The following is a 20,088-nucleotide window of genomic DNA, read 5'->3' on the forward strand; positions in this document are numbered from 1 at the left end:
CGTGTAGATGAGAGGGGAGGGATTCAGAGTTGGGGGCGGTCACACAAGAAGTCACGTGGTGTCCGGGAGGCTTGAGATGATTTACTTACGCGGTGCGCGCCACTGGGGCGGCAGACTCTGTGTGAGTCGGCAATTGTGGCCGGCACCTCCGCGGACCACGGCACAGACCCTAAGCAGGGTCTATGGACCCCACACGAAGACCCCCGCAGATCTCAAGGACCCCGCAGACCCCCACACAGGGCTGGAATGCCCCGAAGGAGAAGGGCAATGGTGTTAAGTCTGGGACCATGTAAACATGCGGTGCTAATGGAGGGGGTGGGGGGGGGACCTCCGGACCCCATTCAACCACCACGACACTTGGGCCACGCGGGGACTGGCAGGGGCGCAGCGGGGGGGGGGGGGGGGTATGCCCCCCATCCTCACATTGCAGACTCTGGTGGGTGGCAGTCTTTAGCCCCCCACGGAAAATCCCAATGTATGGGGTGGTTGGAGCCAATTTGAGAAACATATGAATGGTGACATGCGCTGGTGTTCTTGGTTGCAGCTGCTCACAAGGAACCCCGTTGTCCATCAGACAGGAAGGCAACTCCGTGCCGCGTTGTGATTGGGGAGACGGCTGCAGCCGAGAGGTCGGGACACCAGAGGGCGACTTTAGACGACAAAATGAAGGACACGGGATCTGGTTTTTACACGGGGGACAAATTAACGTTTAATGTGACAGTTTTAAAGGCGTGCGCGTGCGTGCGTGTGCGATCGGCACGCACTGCAGATTGAACACGGCCCATCGGTAGCGCGTTGGCAGCTCGTTGCAGGGTGGTTCGCGGTTCGAATATGTGGCAGGCCGCCCCCTGGCAAATGATGGTCCCGTGTCTTCTTGGTTCTTTCGGTAAAGTCACGTAGAAGGGAAATAATAAAATAATATAAAAATAAAACATAATCAAATTATGGTCCGTGTGTTAAACCGCACAAATGGTTCGTGGCCGGCGTTAAAAAGTTCCCCTGACGACGTTCGAAACGTGATGTAGGGGTCGCGCTGTGAGATGTACTCAGCTGTTTGGTCTTTTGTAATTCCTCTGCTGCATGAGGGCATCTCACGCGCAACCCGGATTTGACTTCACTGCCTTCTGCTGCCCGCGTTACTACAACCACATTAAAGAGTACAGTACTACGGTAAACACAAATCAAAATCTGTCTTTTATATTAAAGCCAAAACAAAACAAATCCCATGTCATCTGAACCAGGGTTTGCATCTCATGCCCTGCACGTATTGAAGCACAGCCGCCCCTCTGTTCCACATGCGCGCACCTCCACGCGTGAGAGATGCCGGTTGTCAACCGTCCACTTCTGGACTTTCCTTATTCGGGTTTTGATCTTTGCTGCCCAGTGCCTGTTCCTGTGCCCCACAACTCCCCAGTGCCGGATGATCACAGTCGCAAAAGTAGCTACATATGCTATGGGCTTTCAAGCTATCAATTCCGGTTCAGTGATTCTGCACTTGCTCTATTATTATAGTACTATACCGCCTTCAACTTCTATGAACGACTGGGTGTTTAAGGTTAGCGATTTGCAGTATTATCTGGCTGTATAGCAATGAAAAAATACAATTACTTTATTGTGCAAGTAAAAAAATTGTGTTTTAATATTTAAGTGTTTTATTTTTTATGTAGGGTCCCTTTATATCATATGCTACAGGCCCCGCACGAGCTTAATCCGGCACTGCAAGTCCCCCGTGCAACCGTGCAGAGCTCGCAACACAACACGGCGTGGAGCGCAAGCTTAGACGGAACGCGGAGCGGATCGGAAGCCACGCTTTTGTGTCAGGCGCACACCGCAAGGCGGCACGGCGCCTGCCTAACAGAAGAATGGAGCAGAGCACGTCCACCGCAACACAATGCACCGGATGGAACGTGGCGCAGAGGCCGTGGCGACTTGCAGGGCGAAATTCACGTGATGATTGTTGTTGTTTATATAAACACAATTGGTGAGCGCAGGCCCAAAGGCCCGAAACATCAATAACAACAACAAACCCCCAGTAATAAACAGCACTACCAAAGTTATTAAAGAAAACAGTGTGACCCGTTCCTTGAACTGGACAAGGTTATTGTAAGAATTTGGGAATAGCGGCGACGGCAATGATGATGATGATGTCAGAGGGAATTCCACAATGGATTAGTGCGAGGAAAGAAGCAGGAAGGGAAGTTACGACCTGCACTGTGGTGAGTGGGTGAGTGTGTTGTGACCTGCAGTGTGGTGAGTGGGTGAGTGTGTTGTGACCTGCAGTGTGGTGAGTGGGTGAGTGTGTTGTGACCTGCAGTGTGGTGAGTGAGTGAGTGTGTTGTGACCTGCAGTGTGGTGAGTGAGTGAGTGTGTTGTGACCTGCAGTGTGGTGAGTGGGTGAGTGTGTTGTGACCTGCAGTGTGGTGAGTGGGTGAGTGTGTTGTTGTGACCTGCAGTGTGGTGAGTGGGTGAGTGTGTTGTTGTGAGCTGCAGTGTGGTGAGTGGGTGAGTGCTGTTGTGACCTGCAGTGTGGTGGGTGGGTGAGTGTGTTGTTGTGAGCTGCAGTGTGGTGAGTGGGTGAGTGCTATTGTGACCTGCAGTGTGGTGAGTGGGTGAGTGTGTTGTAATCTGCAGTGTGGTGAGTGGGTGAGTGTGTTGTAATCTGCAGTGTGGTGAGTGGGTGAGTGTTGTTGTGATTTGCAGTGTGGTGAGTGGGTGAGTGTTGTTGTGACCTGCAGTGTGGTGAGTGAGTGTTGTTGTGAGCTGCAGTGTGGTGAGTGGGAGAGTGTGTTGATATGACCTGCAGTGTGGTGGGTGGGTGAGTGTGTTGTTGTGACCTGCAGTGTGGTGAGCGGGTGAGTGTGTTGTTGTGACCTGCAGTGTGGTGAGTGGGTGAGTGTGTTGTTGTGACCTGCAGTGTGGTGAGCGGGTGAGTGAGTTGATGTGACCTGCAGTGTGATGAGTGGGTGAGTGTGTTGTTGAGACCTGCAGTGTGGTGGGTGGGTGAGTGTGTTGTTGTGACCTGCAGTGTGGTGAGCGGGTGAGTGTGTTGTTGTGACCTGCAGTGTGGTGAGTGGGTGAGTGTTGTTGTGACCTGCAGTGTGGTGAGTGGGTGAGTGTTGTTGTGACCTGCAGTGTGGTGAGTGGGTGAGTGTTGTTGTGACCTACAGTGTGGTGAGTGGGTGAGTGTTGTTGTGACCTGCAGTGTGGTGAGTGGGTGAGTGTTGTTGTGACCTGCAGTGTGGTGAGTGGGTGTGTTGTTGTGACCTGCGGTGTGGTGAGTGGGTGAGTGTTGTTGTGACCTGCGGTGTAGTGAGTGGGTGAGTGTTGTTGTGACCTGCAGTGTGGTGAGTGGCTGTGTTGTTGTGACCTGCAGTGTAGTGAGTGGGTGAGTGTTGTTGTGACCTGCAGTGTGGTGATTGAACAGAGTCGTGTGGAGTCTGTTCAACCAATGTCTAATGGACCGAGTCCTCAACGCGCGTGGAGGAATCAACGGGTGAAGCTCATGGAAAGAGTGGCCAAAGTAGTATAGTAGCAGCGACAGACGATGGGGGAGGTTTGTGTTCTCTGCCAGGGGTGCACCATAAAACACGGCATGGAGCATGTGAAGGAACTTGGAAAGTGATCCAAATGTTCCTCCGCTGTACACGGGTCGAAACCGCAACACGGCATGGAGCACCGCTTGAATAAGCGATCTCGAGCCTTGGCCCTGATATAATGTGCCGTCACAACACCGGCCTAATTCAGGGGTTGTGGGACAACACACTGGTACATCCGTTTTCTATTGAAACTAATTTTGAGCATTTACAGCATTGTAACTTTATCTAAATTGCATTTTTAAATACAATACACGAATACTGTGTACAGTATATAAAAAGGCAATAACAAACAAAATGTGAACAATCAACACAAACTTTCAAATCACAATTTTTATTTTTATTTTACCAGGTTCAAGCCCATTGAGCTCTATGGCTCTTTTTCAGATGCGACCTGGCTACAAAAGATAGCTCAACAAAGGGGCTTATCACGTGGAAATTTATAGCAGCCAAATACCCTAAATGCACGTCGACTTTAAATGTGGAGGGGAAAACCGGAGGACCCGGAGAAAAATCCACGCGACCACGGGCGGAAAGACATGCAAACTCCAAATATACAGCAGGCGACAGGGTCGGGATCGAGCCCACGACCTCCTGCATACCTGGCGAGGCAGTTAACATCTCGTGTTGTGGTTCTTTTTGTTGTGGTGTTGGTCAGTGTGTGAGGCCGTGGGCAGGCACGGCAGATACACGTGCGCGTTGTTGATGTTGTGCTGTTGATGTTTGTTGTGTTCTTGCGTTGTTGATGTTTGTTGTCGTGCTTGTCGTAGTGGTGGTGGTGGTGTCAGTACGTGCGGCCCGTGGGCAGCCGAGGCAGGCACACGTAGGCGTTGGGCGTGCGGCTCAGGTTGACCGGGTTGCCGTCCAGGCGGATGTCCTCCAGGACGCGACGCATAATCGGGTGCTTGGTGCTGCAGAACGTGTCGTCTCGGATCTCCTGCACGTTGTTGTACTGTGGGGGGGGGGGGGGGCGGTAGAAATGGCGGGTTGTGTTGGGGAGGGGGGGGGCGACAAAGAATGGCGGGCTGTCAGGCGTGCTGGATCGCCTCTAGGAACTTCCCAAGGTGGGATATGTGCCCCTTGCTTGGGCACCGGAGTATTTTCGCCCATGTGTACCCGTGTTATGCCCATGGATCCATGTACCTGTGTAGGTGTCCATGTATCTGTGTAAGTGCCCATGTATCTGTGTAGGTGTCCATGTATCTGTGTAAGTGCCCATGTATCTGTGTAGGTGTCCATGTACCTGTGTAAGTGCCCATGTATCTGTGTAGGTGTCCATGTATCTGTGTAAGTGCCCATGTATCTGTGTAGGTGTCCATGTACCTGTGTAAGTGCCCATGTATCTGTGTAGGTGTCCATGTATCTGTGTAGGTGTCCATGTACCTGTGCAGGTGTCCATATATCTGTGTAGGTGTCCATGTACCTGTGTAAGTGCCCATGTATCTGTGTAGGTGTCCATGTATCTGTGTAGGTGTCCATGTATCTGTGTAAGTGCCCATGTATCTGTGTAGGTGTCCATGTACCTGTGTAGGTGTCCATGTACCTGTGTAGGTGTCCATGTACCTGTGTAAGTGCCCATGTATCTGTGTAAGTGCCCATGTATCTGTGTAGGTGTCCATGTACCTGTGTAAGTGCCCATGTACCTGTGTAGGTGTCCATGTACCTGTGTAGGTGTCCATGTATCTGTGTAGGTGTCCATGTATCTGTGTAGGTGTCCATGTACCTGTGTAGGTGTCCATGTACCTGTGTAAGTGCCCATGTATCTGTGTAGGTGTCCATGTACCTGTGTAAGTGCCCATGTACCTGTGTAGGTGTCCATGTACCTGTGTAGGTGTCCATGTACCTGTGTAGGTGTCCATGTATCTGTGTAGGTGTCCATGTACCTGTGTAAGTGCCCATGTATCTGTGTAGGTGTCCATGTACCTGTGTAGGTGTCCATGTATCTGTGTAGGTGTTCATGTATCTGTGTAGGTGTCCATGTACCTGTGTAAGTGCCCATGTATCTGTGTAGGTGTCCATGTATCTGTGTAGGTGTCCATGTACCTGTGTAGGTGTCCATGTATCTGTGTAGGTGTCCATGTATCTGTGTAGGTGTCAATGTACCTGTGTAAGTGCCCATGTACCTGTGTAAGTGCCCATGTACCTGTGTAGGTGTCCATGTACCTGTGTAGGTGTCCATGTATCTGTGTAGGTGTCCATGTACCTGTGTAGGTGTCCATGTACCTGTGTAAGTGCCCATGTATCTGTGTAGGTGTCCATGTACCTGTGTAAGTGCCCATGTACCTGTGTAGGTGTCCATGTACCTGTGTAGGTGTCCATGTACCTGTGTAGGTGTCCATGTATCTGTGTAGGTGTCCATGTACCTGTGTAAGTGCCCATGTATCTGTGTAGGTGTCCATGTACCTGTGTAGGTGTCCATGTATCTGTGTAGGTGTCCATGTATCTGTGTAGGTGTCCATGTACCTGTGTAAGTGCCCATGTATCTGTGTAGGTGTCCATGTATCTGTGTAGGTGTCCATGTACCTGTGTAGGTGTCCATGTATCTGTGTAGGTGTCCATGTATCTGTGTAGGTGTCAATGTACCTGTGTAAGTGCCCATGTATCTGTGTAGGTGTCCATGTATCTGTGTAGGTGTCCATGTACCTGTGTAAGTGCCCATGTATCTGTGTAGGTGTCCATATATCTGTGTAGGTGTCCATGTATCTGTGTAGGTGTCCATGTACCTGTGTAAGTGCCCATGTATCTGTGTAGGTGTCCATGTATCTGTGTAGGTGTCCATGTACCTGTGTAAGTGCCCATGTATCTGTGTAGGTGTCCATGTACCTGTGTAAGTGCCCATGTACCTGTGTAGGTGTCCATGTACCTGTGTAAGTGCCCATGTACCTGTGTAGGTGTCCATATATCTGTGTAGGTGTCCATGTACCTGTGTAAGTGCCCATGTATCTGTGTAGGTGTCCATGTACCTGTGTAAGTGCCCATGTACCTGTGTAAGTGTCCATGTACCTGTGTAAGTGCCCATGTATCTGTGTAGGTGTCCATGTACCTGTGTAGGTGTCCATATATCTGTGTAGGTGTCCATGTACCTGTGTAAGTGCCCATGTACCTGTGTAAGTGTCCATGTACCTGTGTAAGTGCCCATATATCTGTGTAGGTGTCCATGTACCTGTGTAGGTGTCCATATATCTGTGTAGGTGTCCATGTACCTGTGTAAGTGCCCATGTACCTGTGTAAGTGTCCATGTACCTGTGTAAGTGCCCATGTACCTGTGTAAGTGCCCATGTACCTGTGTAGGTGTCCATATATCTGTGTAGGTGTCCATGTACCTGTGTAAGTGCCCATATATCTGTGTAGGTGTCCATGTACCTGCAAGTGCAGCACGCGGAGACTTATGGGGAATGGCACGGGAATGTGGTCGAGGCGGTTGTTGCCAAGGTAGAGGTAGGTGAGCAGATTCATATCCTGCAGAAAGGCAAAGATCCCCCATGTAGCCTACGCATGCTGATGGGGCAAGTGCTGTTAGTGATAACTGATGAAGCGCCACACCCGGTACTCGCTTCATAACAAGTCGATCGAGTGAAGGCCCAGGACCTGTTGAGACATGACTCACTGATGGTAGCCTTGAGTGCGGTCACAGGGCTTGTAGCCCAGTGCGCTCACCATTGTGCCGCAGTGACATTTTTAAAATCTGGAAGAATTATGTGCACAACAGCAAACAATCGCGACCACCATTGACACTGAGTGGCAGTGACATCACCACATCGCTTGTACCAGGCTAGGAGGCACTTGTCTGGCTCAAACTGGGATTGATTGCTGTGCATTCGAGGCCGCTGGCACACGCTGATGTTGATTATCCCAATGGTACCGTGGAAAGTAACGTAGAGCAGAGGGAGAGGCCATCAGGGGTCACCCCCATTAGCCGCTGTGGTGCTTGGGTGCGTGCCACGTGGTGTGATGTGGCTGGTCGGCCAACTCACGCCAGTCCTTGGTGCCAGGCAGACAGGCCCACACGCACATATACAAAAGGCAAAAATCCCCGTATAGGCACTGCAGACTGATAGGCAAGTGCTGTTAGCGCGCACGCGGCACGCGGAAGGTGGTGTGGCCATCACCGCGCCCGACTGCCGTCGTCTTCGCAATGCTGACCTCGACACAGCACACCGGGTAGTTATTCAAGGCTGAGTCGACCTAGGGGCAGGGGGTCAGCAACCTGAAGCTTCGGAACTGCGTGCGGCACTTCAAGGACTGCTTCGTGACGTTATTCATTAAGGGCCACATGCACTGCGGCTCTTGAAAGTAGTACTGAGGTTTTTCTTTGACCGAATTTGAACAATAAATGGTTAATTCTAGATTTAAAGCTTTCGTGACTGCAAGGATTCATATTCTTAGGTTTTTTCGGTAAAGTCACGTAGGTAAAACATTAAAAAAGTAAAATAAAATTAAAATCACGACGTTTTGGAGGCAACACAAGCTTCCGTCTTCAGGTGGAACCGTCACAGCCACGACAGCTGTATCAAGTAAATGAGAGATTGCAGGAGCTACCACTCCGTTTAATAAACGGAGTGGTACCACTCCGTTTAATAAACGGAGTGGTAGCTCCTACCTACGTGACTTTACCGAAAAAACCAAATAAATGGTTATTTCTGTTATTTTTGTTGCCGACCCCTGAGCTAGAGGGAGCGTTACGCAGCCGTGCAGGAGCTGGGGGGGGGTCTGTGAAGGAGTTGGCGGTGGGTGGCGGGGGGGGGGAGGGACGCAACCCTGAAGACGTCGACGGGGAGGCCGCTGTTGACCAGCTGGTTGTGCTGCAGGTCAAGTTGACGCAGGGACGAGGGCAGCGCCGGGATTGCCGTCAGGCGGTTGCTGCCGAGGTTCAGCTCCTCCAGCGCCACCAGCCCCACCAGCGCGCCGGCCTCCACGCTGGTCACCTCGTTGTTGGACAGGTCGATGCGCTTGAGACGGGCTGGGGGGGGGGCGGCGTTGGCGGAGGGGACGGAGAAGAGAATCGAGGCGGTCATCACGGGTCAGGAGTTTGAGGGTGCCATGTCGGTGTGTCTGTTTGTGTGTCTGTGTGTGTGTGTGTCTGTTTGTGTGTGTGTCTGTTTGTGTGTCTGTTTGTGTGTGTGTGTGTGTCTGTTTGTGTGTGTGTCTGTTTATGTGTGTGTGTCTGTCTGTGTGTCTGTTTGTGTGTGTGTCTGTTTGTGTGTGTGTCTGTTAATGTGTGTGTGTGTCTGTTTGTGTGTGTGTGTCTATTTGTGTGTGTGTGTCTGTTTGTGTGTGTGTCTGTTTATGTGTGTGTGTCTGTTTGTGTGTGTGTGTCTGTTTGTGTGTGTGTCTGTTTATGTGTGTGTGTCTGTTTCTGTGTCTGTTTATGTGTGTGTGTCTGTTTGTGTGTGTGTGTCTGTTTGTGTGTGTGTCTGTTTGTGTGTGTGTGTCTGTTTGTGTGTGTGTGTCTGTTTGTGTGTGTGTCTGTTTGTGTGTGGGTCTGTTTATGTGTGTGTGTCTGTTTGTGTGTGTGTGTCTGTTTGTGTGTGTCTGTTTATGTGTGTGTACCTGTTTGTGTGTCTGTTTATGTGTGTGTGTCTGTTTGTGTGTCTGTTTGTGTGTCTGTTTATGTCTGTGTGTCTGTTTGTGTGTGTGTGTCTGTTTATGTGTGTGTGTCTGTTTATGTGTGTGTATCTGTTTGTGTGTCTGTTTATGTGTGTGTGTCTGTTTGTGTCTGTTTGTGTGTCTGTTTATGTCTGTGTGTCTGTTTGTGTGTGTGTGTCTGTTTGTGTGTGTGTCTGTTTGTGTGTGTGTGTCTGTTTATGTGTGTGTCTGTTTGTGTGTCTGTTTATGTGTGTGTGTCTGTTTATGTGTGTGTGTCTGTTTGTGTGTGTGTCTGTGGGGAGTGGTATTGTAGCGGTCAGCGAGCTGCACTACGAAGCTGGCTACACGAGTTCCATTCCCGCTCACGGCCAACACCAGTGAGTTACCTGAACCGGTCCTGGGCCTCCCCTGGGTCTACTCAGCCTCAAATGAGTACCTGGTGGGGTATGTAAACATCGCCACTAGGGAGACAAAGGCGGCCGGGCGTGGGGCTGGCCACCAACCCCCTCGTGTGCCGTTCTGGTCCTCACAGGTGCTCGCTACCAGCACTTGCCCCAACAGTCTATTTAGGCTATACAGGGGGATCTTTGTTTTTTTTGGTCTGGGCACCAGGATATCTTAACTCGTGTACCTGACATCACCGCCACTTAGAGGCGATGGCGGTTGTTGTTGTGTTTGTGGTGGAGGACGCGGTAGTGTAGCGGTTAGCGCACTGCGCTACAAACCCAGTAACCTGAGTTTTGTTTCTGCTCACGACGATTAAAAGTAGTGAATATTTGAACCGGTCCTGGGCCTCCCCTAGGTCGACTCAGCATCAAATGGTGCGATGTGTAAACATCGCCACTAGAGAGACAAAGGCGGCCAGACGTGGCGCTGGCCACCCATCTCCTCGTGCGCCGTGCCGGCCTTCAAAGGTGCTAGCGGCTAACAGCACTTGCCCCAACAGTCTGTTAAGGCTATACTGGGGGTCTTTGTCTTTGCCCCATATCTGCGTGCTCCTGTGCTTTGGTGCCCTACGCTGTCGCCCCCCACCACCACCACCGTCCCCCCCATCGTGTTCGGGCCCGGTCCTCTCACTCAGGCCCTGGAAGTCGGCGAGCCGCACGGTGCCGATGCGGTTGTATCGCGCGTAGAAGTAGGAGGTGTCGCGAGGGAGCGACGGAATGGCGTCCAGGTCGTTGTCGTCGCAGTAGACGGAGCCGCGCAGGCACACACAGAGCAGGCACGTGGGGAGGCCTGGCACGGGGGCGGCACACGGGTTGCACGGAGAGAGGGATCATGGGGGTGGTGGCGACAGGAGTTGAGTGCGTCAGGGTTTAGAGTTCAAGGAGCGCTGTGTTTGTGTTCAGGGATTTGTGTCTTTTACACCACCATCTCCGCAACCACCATCACCGTAACAACCATCATCACCGCAACCACCATCATCACCGTAACAACCACCATCACTGTAAAAACCACCATCACCGCAAACCACCGTCATCCACACTGCTTTCACAAACACCATCATCACCACCATCGCTGCAACCACTACCACCTTCACCAACACCACCACACCAGAGATTCACAATTACCTATTGGTGCCTCCTGGCCAAACAGCCCTGGTCCCCCTGCTCCACCCGCAGCGGGGGGCGGTGCGGTCTTTGGCTTCTCGGTCACGGGTGCCTTGGGCTGTGCCTCCGTCTTCGGGATGAGCAACCCGGCCTCCTCCTACAGCAGGGGAGAAGTTAGAGTCCGGGTTAGGGCCGATTGACAAGTGCCCTGATGCTTTCACCTTGGGCTCTCACAGCACAGTTAACAGCCAGGTCAAGGTCAGAGTGTTGTTATTATAGGTCAGGTTAGGGTCGGTTTTTGGATCAGGGTCAGGTGTTTTTGTTAGCCTGTTAGAGTGCAGGGTTAGTGTTAGTGTAATAAAGGACTCGATCACTGGGTCTGTCTCCGTTGTCCTTTATTTGGGTTCTTTACACTTGTCCCACACGGCCCTCGCTCAGAGCCTCCCCCGCTTGGCAGCTCCACAGCTGCCTTCGCTCCCGTAGCCTTTCGCGCTCCTGCAGCTTCGCTGCAGATCCCTGGTGCAGCCCTCCGGCTGCTCTCACTGCAGCTCCACCGCTGCTCCCCGTTCCTCCGTGCTCAGTCACCGCTGGCCGACGGTGCCGAGTCTTACTGTGTGTGTGGCGATCTCGCCACTCTCCAACCTCCGCCCTGCGTGGCCTCTCTCTCTCTCTGTCCCCAACACTCTCCCGTCTCTTCCGGTATCTCTCCCTTAAGACCTCACCCCTCTCTCTCACGTGACCTAACTCCTCCCCCCCCGTGACGTCATATCCGCAAGGCCGTTTACGCCCGCATTACATTAGGAATCAGGGCCAGGGTCAATTTCATATTTAGGGCTGATGCCATTCTTCATCCATTATGGTGAGGGTTAGGATCTAGGTTGAGTATTAGTGTTAGTGTTTTGGAATGATGGTCAGAGGGTCATGGCCAGAGTTGGGATAAGTCTCTGGGTCAGAGTTGGGATTAGTCTCAGGGTCAGAGTTGGGATCAGGGTTACGGTCAGAGTTAGGATCAGGGTTAGGGTTACCCTTAGCATCTGGGTCAAAGCTGCGTTCATTTATTGGGATCAGGGTTAGGTTCCGTCTCTGGGTGAGACTTGCGAGCGGGGTTAGAGGGCTCCTGTTCATGTCATTGTATAGTGAGTCCGACTGAGTCGCAGACGTTGTCTTGAGAGCAACACTATTTATATTTCTGTGAGGATCAATATTAAGGTCAATGATTGGGTCAGAGTTTCGATCAGGGGTCAAACTCTACCCGCTCTCCATATTGTGCCCCCCTCCCCTGCCCCAGACCCCTAACCTTGGGCTCCGCCAGCAGTTCGGTGTCGTAATTCAGGAGGTCGTCGTAGTTGCTGAGGTCGGGCACGGGGTCCTGTGGGGCCTCCACAACGTATTCGGGCTCCGGCGGCGGCGGCGGCGGCTCCGTGGGGCGCGGCTTCTTGCGGGCCTTCTTCTCCTTGGGGGGCGCGGCGAGGATCGGCACCACGGCCAGCAGCACCAGCGCCGACAAGATCAGGAGACGCATCCTGAACGGAGACGCACGCGGAGGCAAGGGGACAGACGGGGAGACGCAGAGACAAGGGGAGTCAAGGGAGGCACGGCGAGAAAGTGTTTAACCAGCAGCACCAGCGGCGACACCACCAGGGCGGGCATCCTGAACGGAGGCGCGCCCTGGGGACAGACAGAGAGGCACAGAGACAGTGACGGACTGCGACTAAACATCAGCCCAGGCATTTGTAAACACACTGGCCCAAATTGCCTTCGAATTTCATTGGCCCATTTGGGCTGGTCCAAAAAAACAAATGAGCCGGTGAGAAAGAATATTTGGGGCTGCGGGATGGGACTTAGTGCCAACTGAGAGCGTAAATAAGCAATATATATTTGAGATAATAAAATATTTACATAAACAAAACATTTTCAATTAATATTTTTTTTATTCTGATCACATTTGAAATGTCCCCACACAGACCGGCCCACCGGCCCTCGGAATGCACCAGGCGAAAGGGCATTTGCCCGGACTGCCCAATGGCCAGTCCGGGCCTGCACAGAGATAAGGGAAGACGAGGGAGAAACGGGTAGAACAATTCACCAGCAGCAACAACAGAATCAGAATCTTTATTTAGACTGGAGGAATCCAATGAGCTATGAAGCTTTTTTTCACAGATGTCCAGTTTGGGCGGGCCAGCAACGACCACGCCTGGCCTTTTTGATGACGACATGGGGACACAGGGAGACGTAGGAGACACGAGGAGACACTGAGAGTCATTGCGAGACATTGGATTACTAGTAGCACCAGCAACCACACCACGCCTGGCATTTTTTAAAGAAGACATGGGGACACAGGGAGACACAGGGAGACACTGAGGCATCAGGCCATGGGGACATAAGGAGGAGACGGGAGGGGACAGAGGACACAAGGACTGGGGAGACAGTAACATTAAAGGACACGGGGCCTCCCACCAGTGTTTGTCCATTGCAAACACAAACCCGCGCCACTTGTGTTTGATGTTGGTTTGGGTTTGTTTGCTTTGTCTCTGTGTGTGTTTTGTTGTCTGCGGGGTCAACCGCTGAGCGTGCAGTGAACTCTGGAGCACATCAACGCCCAAACAATGCCACAAGCCTGGCCACTCATATTGGCCATGGACCATCCATAACCCCATAACCCTACCACTAACGCGAGCCATGTGACCTGCCACTCGTACCACCCCTACACTAGCCACAACCACACCACCCCTACACTAGCCACAACCACACCACTCGTACCACCCCTACACTAGCCACAACCACACCACTCGTACCACCCCTACACTTGCCACAACTATACCACTTGTACCACCCCTACACTAGCCACAACCATACCACTCGTACCACCCCTACACTAGCCACAACCACACCACTCGTACCACCCCTACACTAGCCACAACCACAGCACTCGTACCACCCCTACACTAGCCACAACCACACCACTCGTACCACCCCTACACTAGTCACAACCACACCACTCGTACCACCCCTACACTAGCCACAACCACACCACTCGTACCACCCCTACACTAGCCACAACCACACCATTCGTACCACCCCTACACTAGCCACAACCACACCACTCGTACCACCCCTACACTAGCCACAACCACACCATTCGTACCACCCCTACACTAGCCACAACCACACCACTCGTACCACCCCTACACTAGCCACAACTATACCACTCGTACCACCCCTACACTAGCCACAACCACACAACTCGTACCACCCCTACACTAGCCACAACCACACCACTCGCACCACCCCTACAACTAGCCACAACCACACCACTCGTACCACCCCTACACTAGCCACAACCATACCACTCGTACCACCCCTACAACTAGCCACAACCACAGCACTCGTACCACCCCTACACTAGCCACAACCTCACCACTCGTACCACGCCTACACTAGCCACAACCACACCACTCGTACCATGTGCCCTACGACGAACACGAGCCATATCCTCACTCCTATGTACTCTAACACGTGCCTTAACACGAGCCATATCCACACTCAGAGGTAGTCGAACACGTGCCCTACCACTATCTCTAGCATCAGCCCTACTCCTAACACAGTTTGTTGTCCTTCCTGTGCACCTCCGATGTGCACGGTTGGCTACGTACGGTGCAAAAGAAGTTCAACATGCATACAGGCCACATCCTTACCTTTAACACATTTTAACCCGTAACTTTAGCCGTAATTATCCATAACCCCAAAGTCTAACGCGAGCCCCGCCACTAACATTTCATTTCATTTATTTGGTATAGCCCTGTGAGCCATTTGAACACAATGGAGCTACAATTAGATTCGAAGCTTTCGTGACTGCAGGAGTTACTCTGTGGGTCTGTCGGTAAAGTCACGTCGAAATCAACTAAATAATAGAATACGACGTTTCGATTGCAACACAAGCAACCATCATCAGGTACAAATTGATGTGAAAAAGAAACATAGTAAACTTGGAAATATAATATAATCTCATTCATTTGTACCTGATGACGGTTCCTTGTGTTGCAATCGAAACGTCGTATTCTATAATTTAATTACATTTCTTTCTACGTGACTTTACCGAATGAACAATGGAGCTATTTTAATAATATCTATACATTTCTGTCTGCTTAACAGGCGCTCACGCCGCCGTAGTTTGTGTGTGCGTGTCTTTGTCACATGTGCTGTTTAGATGTGTCAGTGTGTGCGGTGTACAGAATAGGAATGTGGGTTTGTGTCTGCATTTTTGAGTCTATGCGTATTTTTGCGTCTTTGTGTGTTTTCAATGCAAATGTGCGTATTCTGTGTATCTGTGTGTGTCTGTGTGTCTATCACAAGTCAGTAGGGCACGACGCCCTGAAATAAGCAAGGTTCGATTCCCAGCCACGGCTAACATCATTGACGTGATATCCAAACCAGTTGACTCAGCATTGTGTCAACTTCAGCACTGGGGAGACAAAGGCGGTCGGTGTGGTTTCGTGCGCCTTAATAGGTACTCGCTAACAGCACTTTCCCTAACTCACATGCTGGTAACGGATCCAGGGAAGATCAGTAGTGTGTGCCAATGAGAGAGTGTGTGTCGCGTATCGAACCTGTAACTTCGAAGTCGACGGAGAGTCGATCTGGAGGAGTCGCTGCTGGTCGGCAGAGATGGAGCAGAGATGGAGCAGAGATGCGGGAGAGACGAAGGGGACGAGAGGTAATGCGAGAGGCTGGGGGCATTTACAACAATGGAGCCATTGAGACCCCCCCCCTACTCCATCCCCGCGCTCCCTGCAGACATCCGCGGAAGTCCCCCCCCCCCCCCCAACGGGGTTGGCTGACTTGGCTCCCGTTATCTTAGATATAGGGGCGGTAACTTACGTAGGTGCCGCCGCGGATTTCTACTGCCCCCTATGACCCCTGAGATCGGGGTGATGGAGGGTGCTGTGCGCGCAAACAGATAAGGTGCGGGCATGGGGTCCGGAAAGGGGGATTTGGGTACAGGCTCGATAGATGGGATCCAGAATCTGTGGAGGAGGTCCTGATGGCTTTAGTGGGGGGTCAGGAACCCGTGATCATGCTGGTGGTTTTAAACTGTAAACTCTTTTTATTATACCAGGTAAGGCCCATTGACCTATATAACTCTTTTTTCAGAAGCGACCTGGCCACAAATGATAGGACAATGAAATGGCTTATCACGTGGAAATTTATAGCAGCCAAATACTCTAAACACAGGGGGGGTGGGGGGACGGAGTACCCGGAGACATGCAAACTCCAAATACGCAGCAGGCGTCGGGGTCGGGATCGAACCCACGGGCTCCTGCATACCAGGCGAGGTAGTTGACATCTCGCCACTACGGGGCATCACAAATGAGGGATCTTACTGGAAGTTCAGACGTGAGCATCACGACTGGGGAATCGGGAATGGGGAATTAAGACTTTGGGGATCGGAATAACTGATCAAACTCGGGTATCAATACTGGGGGTTTAGGGATGGGGGGTTCAAATTGGAGGGGTGGGGAATCAAGCATGGGCATATCAGGAATCAGAATGGAGGATCAGAACTGGCAGAGAAGACTGGGGGATAACGGTTGGGGAAATCAGAATCATTAGGGCAGACTGGGGGTTCAACCCTGTCTCTACCCCCCCTCGCCCTGGCGCCGGTCCCCGTTATTGGACGGACCCCTGTGGAAATCCCCCGGCATCAGGAAAACCCATTGACAGAAATCTGTGGAAGTTTCTACCTCCCTCCCTTCCCACCTACACACAACCTCGAAAGTGCCAAAACCATTATGCTGTGGTTTAGAGAGCTTAGGTTGAATGGAATCTGATCAATTGGATGTCTAGGGTTTATTGTTGTAGGTTGTATCATATTTATTTGTGAAAACATTTAACTTATAAAAAAAAAAGCCCTGGAGATGGCCCTTCTTGCTTGCAAGGGTGCCCAAGGTATCAACTGCCAATATAAATGGTACGTTGGCCCAACGTTGGGCCAATGGTTCCTACCAAGTCAAGTAAAACATTTTTTTTAATACGTGGCGCGCCTTTCTGGCACAAATATATCACATGCAAATGTTGGCTCAACGTTGCATATTTACTGGGCTAATAAGTGCATAACAAACACGTAAATACAGGTGTATTCAAACGTTATAAATCACTGACGTTTCCAGTTTGCACTTCGACAATGAATGCCTTATCCATTGTCATTGATTTTCAATGTTTGGTTATATTTATGTTTTATAAGATTCGTGTTATCTTATGCTTGTGTTTTCCAAGATTTTATTTTTATTGTGTTATTTGCATAATGCCCCATCACACAAAGATCCTTCCGTGTTAGCTAGAGGATGGCCCATGGAAGGGGATGTCAGTTAACTACTTCTGAGATAAATGTAGGTGACATCTGGTCCACACATTTGTGGGCCACGCTTTCCCAGCTGCTCTGCCATCGGTGAGTACAGTAATGGTTATGGCATGACAATAAAACTAATATATTTTTTTAAAGATTAGAATTGGAATTTAGCCAAATTTATTGTGGTGGTTTTTGCGTGTGTGGAGTTGTGATCGGGCTGAGGCCATAAATTCACGACACTTGAGAACGCAGTTTGATCACAACTCAGTCTATGCAAGTGTGTGGGTCTCTCTGTGAGTCTATGCAAGTGTGTGGGTCTCTCTGTGAGTCTATGCAAGTGTGTGGGTCACTCTGTGAGTCTATGCAAGTGTGTGGGACTCTCTGTGAGTCTATACAAGTGTGTGGGTCTCTCTGTGAGTCTATACAAGTGTGTGGGTCTCCCTGTGAGTCTATACAAGTGTGTGGGTCACTCTGTGAGTCTATACAAGTGTGTGGGACTCTCTGTGAGTCTATGCAAGTGTGTGGGTCTCCCTGTGAGTCTATGCAAGTTTGTGGGTCTCTCTGTGAGTCTATGCAAGTGTGTGGGTCTCTCTGTGAGGCTATGCAAGTGTGTGGGTCTCCCTGTGAGTCTATGCAAGTGTGTGGGTCTCTCTGTGAGTCTATGCAAGTGTGTGGGTCTCTCTGTGAGTCTATGCAAGTGTGTGGGACTCTCTGTGAGTCTATGCAAGGGTGTGGGTCTCCCTGTGAGTCTATGCAAGCGTGTGGGTCTCTCTGTGAGTCTATACAAGTGTGTGGGTCTCTCTGTGAGTCTATACAAGTGTGTGGGTCTCCCTGTGAGTCTATACAAGTGTGTGGGTCTCTCTGTGAGTCTATGCAAGTGTGTGGGACTCTCTGTGAGTCTATGCAAGTGTGTGGGTCTCCCTGTGAGTCTATGCAAGTTTGTGGGTCTCTCTGTGAGTCTATGCAAGTGTGTGGGTCTCTCTGTGAGTCTATGCAAGTGTGTGGGTCTCTCTGTGAGTCTATGCAAGTGTGTGGGTCTCCCTGTGAGTCTATGCAAGTGTGTGGGTCTCTCTGTGAGTCTATGCAAGTGTGTGGGTCTCCCTGTGAGTCTATGCAAGTGTGTGGGTCTCCCTGTGAGCCTATGCAAGCGTGTGGGTCTCTCTGTGAGTCTATGCAAGTGTGTGGGTCTCCCTGTGAGTCTATACAAGTGTGTGGGACTCTCTGTGAGTCTATGCAAGTGTGTGGGTCTCCCTGTGAGTCTATGCAAGTTTGTGGGTCTCTCTGTGAGTCTATGCAAGTGTGTGGGTCTCTCTGTGAGTCTATGCAAGTGTGTGGGTCTCCCTGTGAGTCTATGCAAGTGTGTGGGTCTCTCTGTGAGTCTATGCAAGTGTGTGGGTCTCCCTGTGAGTCTATGCAAGTGTGTGGGTCTCCCTGTGAGCCTATGCAAGCGTGTGGGTCTCTCTGTGAGTCTATACAAGTGTGTGGGACTCTCTGTGAGTCTATGAAAGTGTGTGGGTCTCTCTGTGAGTCTATACAAGTGTGTGGGTCTCTCTGTGAGTCTATGCAAGTGTGTGGGACTCTCTGTGAGTCTATGCAAGTGTGTGGGTCTCTCTGTGAGTCTATGCAAGTGTGTGGGTCTCTCTGTGAGTCTATGCAAGTGTGTGGGACTCTCTGTGAGTCTATGCAAGGGTGTGGGTCTCCCTGTGAGTCTATGCAAGCGTGTGGGTCTCTCTGTGAGTCTATACAAGTGTGTGGGTCACTCTGTGAGTCTATACAAATGTGTGGGTCTCTCTGTGGGTCTATGCAACTCAATGGAGACCAGGCTGAGACTATGAACTCACGACACTTGGGATCCTGGTCTAATCACAGGCAGCCGAACCCCGGATTCCAACTCAGGTTCTCAATGGTGATGGCTCGGTCACGCAGCCGCCTGATTAATGACTTTCTTGGTTTACGGACAGGCTTGAAATTGCCATTTCATGAGTTGTTTGGGTCTATGTGGTTTCTTCATGATTATTTTAATCGTCACACTGAGAATCCATAGCTGTCAACCCACACGATTTACCCCGTATTCTTGTACAGGGAAATCTAGTTTTCAGGTCCATACGACGTACAGCCGTTTCAATACGGGAAACAATGTTTGTGTCTATTTGTTTGTGTTTCTCCCTTGTGATGGGACTTTGTAGGATAAACGTTCAGATGTGTAAGGGCACGGGGTGACGAATAAGTTGAACAAGTAGGCTTTTTGAGTTAGATCGCGTAAATATATAAATGTATTTATTTGCTCGATGAATGAGCGTCTTCATAAGAGCAGATTTCTGTGCGTGGTGATGGTGTGGTTTAGATATGTGGATGACACATTGGTGGTCTGGCCACATGGCAAAGATACACTGAACGCATTTCTAAATCATCTCAACTCGCAAAACCCATCCATCCAGTTCACCAGGGAAGTGGAAGCTGACAGAAATCTGCTCTTATCAAGACGCTCATTCATCGAGCAGAGAAAGTGTCAGATGGTGACAGTCTGAGAAGTGAAATTCAACATGTTAAAGAAGCGCTGCAAATTAACGGTTACAATGAAGCACAAATCAACAGGGCATTGAATACCAAAACCAAATCAAATAACAAGAGCATTGAAACTGACTTTGTAGGATAAACGTTCAGATGTGTAAGGACACGGGGTAACCAATAAAGTCTGAATTGGTCAGTAATAAGGTAGGGCACTGGTAAGGTATGAGAATTGTTCTTCAAATTAGCAGGTGTGAGCTAAAACTAATTAGGCATTTATTAAAATCTTTGTAGACCACGTGACATTTTCATGTTTGGCCGTGTCGGGTGGTGGAGGGTCATTAAAAAAACACAACAGATTGAAACCGGTCCAGAAGTTTTGCTGGTCCTGAATCAATGCTGCATGGGTTGTGTACAATATTTTTGTTTGTGTTAGCGAAGGCACATAATAATATATATATGGAAGAAGCGATAGTCTGCTTGTTTATGCTATTTTTATTCTCCA

General features: G+C 50.5%; 1 protein-coding gene across 1 annotated transcript; it reads right to left on the reverse strand.

The window, feature by feature from the left end:
• Positions 1-3,773: 3,773 nt before the first annotated feature.
• On the reverse strand, positions 3,774-15,513 carry LOC144946154 (epiphycan-like). The gene is given in 8 exon segments (XM_078874929.1): positions 3,774-4,545; positions 6,957-7,052; positions 8,351-8,553; positions 10,257-10,415; positions 10,751-10,886; positions 12,027-12,252; positions 15,337-15,407; positions 15,410-15,513. Coding segments are annotated over 8 exon segments (1,116 nt in total). The 5' UTR covers positions 15,467-15,513; the 3' UTR covers positions 3,774-4,377.
• Between the last annotated feature and the right edge of the window lie 4,575 nt (positions 15,514-20,088).

Source organism: Lampetra fluviatilis, chromosome 40, assembly GCF_964198595.1.
Source record: "Lampetra fluviatilis chromosome 40, kcLamFluv1.1, whole genome shotgun sequence".
Classification (NCBI taxonomy): domain Eukaryota; kingdom Metazoa; phylum Chordata; class Hyperoartia; order Petromyzontiformes; family Petromyzontidae; genus Lampetra; species Lampetra fluviatilis.